The sequence below is a fragment of the Arachis ipaensis genome, chromosome B03 (genome assembly GCF_000816755.2).
Source record: "Arachis ipaensis cultivar K30076 chromosome B03, Araip1.1, whole genome shotgun sequence".
NCBI lineage: Eukaryota > Viridiplantae > Streptophyta > Magnoliopsida > Fabales > Fabaceae > Arachis > Arachis ipaensis.
In genome coordinates, this window is record NC_029787.2 from 11,446,633 (window position 1) to 11,451,963 (window position 5,331).

A 5,331-nucleotide genomic window follows, 5' to 3' on the forward strand; every position below is an offset into this window, starting at 1 on the left:
ATAAGCATTGTTAATATCACATTAGATATACGTAATTATCTCAAGAGAACCACTCCTCAGTTAAACCTTTCTTTGTAAACACTGCCATGAACAGTTTTTATACGTGCGTGTACTCTCAACATCAACAGGCGTCTATCAGAAATGTGCCCAACACTATTTATCACCTAAAATTAAAAGGCTTCAGCACGGTAACAATGGTCCTTTATATTTAGTGGTAAATTAGAAGATTCACATCAAATAGACAGTTATCAATGAAACAAATTAAAAGAGTTCTTTAAAACGATCTCTATATTTATTTCTTTTTCTTCCGTAGTTTCATTCTTTTACTTTCTTTCAGGTTATAAAATTTATTAATAACCGATAAACACTTTCAAAACACGACCTTTTATCTAACCTAAGTAACCAACGAGATTTAAATCCACCACATCACTTGTAAGTTGTAAAGATCGTCTTTTGCAATTTAGGGCTGTTAGTTAGAAACATTTAATTCATGTTGCCCATAAAAGGCACTAGTATTCACCTATACCTAATAAATACTGTTTTGGTTTGTTAAAATCACGTAAATATTGCAAATTGCTTTAAACTCCAAGAAATTTATTATTTATTTATAATTCTTTTTATAGAATGGCATCAAGAATCAGCTGTTGATGTATATACTTTACCTAATAATTATGAAGTTAAAATAGAACAACTTAGCCAGATGTTTAATATAATACTTTTTTTTTTTTAATATTCAGAGAAGACAAATCAACAGAAATGAATATACCGATCAATGCCATGTAATTAGTAACTTGATATTGAACATAAACCCAAAAAACATAAAATGATAGATAATATATTAAGCAATGCCATCAACTAAGAGATTATTACAAGGCCATTAATTAGCCATATTACAACTTGATTTGGAACATAAACAAACAAAATTAATGAACCAAAAACACATTAATAATAATAAAGCAAAATATGATAGATAATACCATATTCATCATAATCTGATGAAATTAAATAGGCACGCTGCGAAGAACAACCGTTTCAATAGTGAGACCAGGACCAAATCCAAACAAAACACCCCATTCGAGTCCTTCACCAGTGGTTTTAAATCCTTCTTGAGCTGAATTCTTTCTCATCTCATCCAAGATGAACAAAACACATGCACTTGACATGTTACCATATTCACTAAGAACATGTCTAGTGGCTCTCATCTTCTCAGGTTTCAATTGCACCTTAGCTTCAACCTGGTCCAAAATTGCCGGTCCACCCGGATGTGCAATCCAAAATATCGAGTTATAATCATGGATTTCCAAAGGGTTGAAGGCCTCAGCCAATGCCTTGTCAATGTTCTTTGACACAATTCCAGGCACGTCCTTAAGAAGGTGAAAAGTTAGACCCACTTCGCGAAGGTGGCCGTCGATGGCGCCTTCGCTGTCGGGGGCAATGGTTTGAGCCGTCCAAATGAGCTCAAATATAGGCTTCTCGATTTCCGGGAGTGGATCCGAACCAACGATGAGGGCGGCTGCGCCGTCTCCGAAGAGTGCTTGACCAACAAGGCTGTCCAGGTGTGTGTCACTTGGACCACGGAATGTTACGGCGGTTATTTCAGAACAAACAACTAACACACGTGCACCTTTGTTGTTCTCAGCCAAATCTTTTGCCAAACGAAGCACCGTACCACCTGCAGAGAAATTAAAGATGTAATAGAGTTAGTTATAACCATTCATGTTATTTCTTTTTATTAGTTTAAATTAAAAAAAAAATGATATCATAACATAATATCAGAATTTTATGTTATATTAATTATACGTGATGCGTATTTTTGTAGTCAATAATATAAGAAAAAGTTTTTAGAAAATCAGTTATATAAGGATGTTCTTTCTCTTCATTTTATGAAAAAAGAATGAAGACGGAATTGTTGGCTAAAGATTTGTTAATCTATCATCTAGTTTTTTGGTGAAAAATATATAATTAAATTATTATCTAACAATTTTTAATTATCATCAATTTTACATAAAAACAATTGCACGTGAATTTTTGTCGATCAATAATTAGCCAAGATAAATTTTAAACATGTAACGCTTGACAAAATTTATATTTTTTGTAATTTTGTGATGAACAAGAGTGCAAAGATGAATGTAAATTAAATGTGGGTTTTGTAATTAAATAAAGTTGTAACCTGCAAAGCAGCCTTGTTGGTACATCATGTAACGCTTGACATAAGGGCGAAGGCCCAAGAGTTTGGTGAGTTGGTAATCGGCACCGGGCATGTCAACACCACTGGTGGTGCAAAATATCAAGTGTGTGATCTTCGATTTTGGTTGCCCCCACNGTACCTCTACCACCACCATGTCTTGCCTTGCATCAATTGATGGTGCCATGTATGCACACATGTTTGGATTTTCTTTTAGTATCTCCTCAGTCAAATACATGTACCTTTTCTTGATCATTGACTTGTCACCTGAACAATTTTAATTTGTTAACACAAAAAGCACATCATAACCTATATATTAATTATTCCATGATATGTAGGTTGTTTCTTCTAAAATTATTTAATAAAAAAGTGTTATATGTAATTATGAATTTAACAGTGCAACGTACATCTAATCACATAATATCATATCATAACAAATAACTATTATTTTTATTGACTGCGTGAATAGTTATTTAAAAAAATAGATATGTAATTACAAGATTGTATGTATAAAATTATTTTATACTATTAGTATATCAAAATTAAACTTATAAAATTATATATACAGTACTTACACATGCGTTGAAATTTTTCTTTGAGTTCAGTCATATGGTCACTATTTGTGACTCTAAAGTAGTAATCAGGGTAAGTACTCTGATCAACACAATTTGCAGGGGTAGCAGTGCCAATGGCCATAATAGTGGCAGGTCCTTCAGCCCTTTGAGCCTTACGGATCTCACTTACACTCACCATGTTTCCTTTGCCTTCTCTAAAACTTAGTGATGAGTAAGTGAGTTGTTATAGAAACTTGGTAGCCTTAGGGGGGTTTTATATATATGTAAGATGAAAGGTTATTATTCTAAGTTAGATGGCTAGGAAGGTGAATAAATGCTTCCTAATAATTCAGATGGAAGAGTGGAGGGTAGCTGAAGATCACATGCTTTGACCAATAGAGAGAGAGGTAGCCCTTGTGATTTCCAACCCCATTAAGTTTGGTGACAAGTGTATGCGCATGACTTTGTACGTTTGTAGAACTTTCTACTTATCCACTCTTCTCTTATTATTATCCATTGGCTAATAATAACATGCATGTCTATTTTTTGCATGATTTGCTTATGCCTGGAATTCTATAAGCTGTGGAAAAATTCCCATACATGTTGCTTATGGGATTATTATTAGTCCCTATACTACTACTTATATATATATATATATATTGATATCTTCTATGCCATTGCCAACTAAAAAAATTAATTAGTAACTAATTTTGATTGGTCTAGATTAGCTAACTCATTTGTTTATAGATGTAAATTTGATTGACTGATTAACGATGAACTCTTAATAAAATTTAGATCTATAATAAATTAATATTTATTTTGTCAAACTAAAAAATATCATAAAATAAATATAATAAACTAACTCATTTGTTTATAGATATCGAGAGTTTGAAATTTGAATTTTACTTTATGTATGCAATAATTTATTGATTAACTATAAATTTTTAATAAAACCTATTAAATCTACAATAAATTAGTATTTATTTTGTCAAATTAAAAAAATTATCATACTAAGATACCTGAAAATTTTCAACCACAAATAAATATTTATAGGAGTACACATATATTGTAGCAATTCTCTCAATTTATATACTATTCTTTATATATTATGTTAATGAATTTAGGTCATTATTTTTGTTTCCTTAATTAGGTACCAATATTTATATAGCGATATATTATATGGGTTAATTTAATGTATAGATACACACGTCTTATGTGCCTATAAGTATCCTTGTGGCGTTACGTTGTTATTATGGGACATGGCATGCATGCAAGATGAGTGGCTTGGCTTGTTCAACTCTAGTTATTTAAATTAAATTTCTACATGAAATCAAATATTTACTTATTATTAGTATATTTTTAACACAAATTGAAGTTATTAATTCATTAACTAAGTGATAATTTAAACTTGGTGGATATGGAAATATGAGGTGATTGCTTTGTGCCAAGTGCCAAAGTTGTAGTGCCGTCCTTCTTATAAAATTGTCGCTATTATCATTTTAAGATATTTTAATTTTAATTTAGTGTAAATTACTAAGCATAAGTTGAATGGTCAGCTATGGCACCGATATATTTGTTGATTTTTCTTTATGTGCAAGATGTGTGAAGCATTCAATTCATTTGTTTTTTATATATACACTTCTTTTTCTTGTTATTTTTTTTCTTCCTTTAAACTCTAAATTATAGTTTTCTTTTTCCGTTTTATAAGTCTCACTTGGTATAGTGAAACTTTGAAACTTTTCTACCAATGTATAACCAAAAGATAGTAAAATTAGATTATAACATTCAAACGTACGTGGAAAGGGAAATACTTTACATTATTAATTTTCCCCCATCCAATTACTCAACTCGAGACCATTAATGTAAAGAAAAATTTATTTATCACTTAATCAAACTTATATAAAATAACCAAAGAGATTACAAGACTTTTGTTTGGATGACAAACCGAAAGTGAATAAAGAACTTCGATAACGAAAGTCCTAAATTTAGATTTGGGAAAGACGCTTAAACTCTTTTTTTTTTCCCTCTCTAACTGCTCTTAAGGTCTCGTTTAGGAAAGTCTAGATTTTTTTTTACTTTTAAATAAAAAAATTATAATTGGTCTAAATAAGGTTATATATTTTTCTGCAGACATAAAAAAAATAATAAATAAATAAATAAATTAAAGCTTGTAAAATAATAAACTTATATGGCTTTACAAATGATTCCATTGTGGAAAATTGCTAAGTCAAACTCGGCCGTTTTGTTTGATGTTGTTGGACACTTATGTTGGCGTTATAGTTGGCCCATGACGCTAAATTTTCAAACCCAATCAGAGGAATGTTTGACTAATTTCTTATTAGGGTGGACAAGAATAAAGAATTGACCAAAGCCTAGAGAGTAGAGACTGCATAATCATACAGACACGTGGATGGAGATTTTAGAGTACGTTTAATTTTTTTATTATTTTTTATTTTTAAATTTATAAAAAAATAATAAAATTTTATTTTATATTTTGTATTTTTATTTTTTTATAAAATTTTAAAAATAAAAAATACTAAAATAAAAATAAAAAATAAAAATGTAAACTAAATATATTTTTAATATTATTTA

The 5,331-nt window shown here is 30.1% G+C and overlaps 1 protein-coding gene across 1 annotated transcript; it reads right to left on the reverse strand.

The window, feature by feature from the left end:
- LOC107629529 (chalcone synthase) lies at window positions 805-3,001 on the reverse strand (the record flags this gene model as incomplete). The annotated part of the gene is given in 4 exon segments (XM_016332342.2): window positions 805-1,672; window positions 2,171-2,322; window positions 2,324-2,452; window positions 2,761-3,001. Coding segments are annotated over 4 exon segments (1,130 nt in total), but the record flags the coding sequence as incomplete, so codon positions are not given.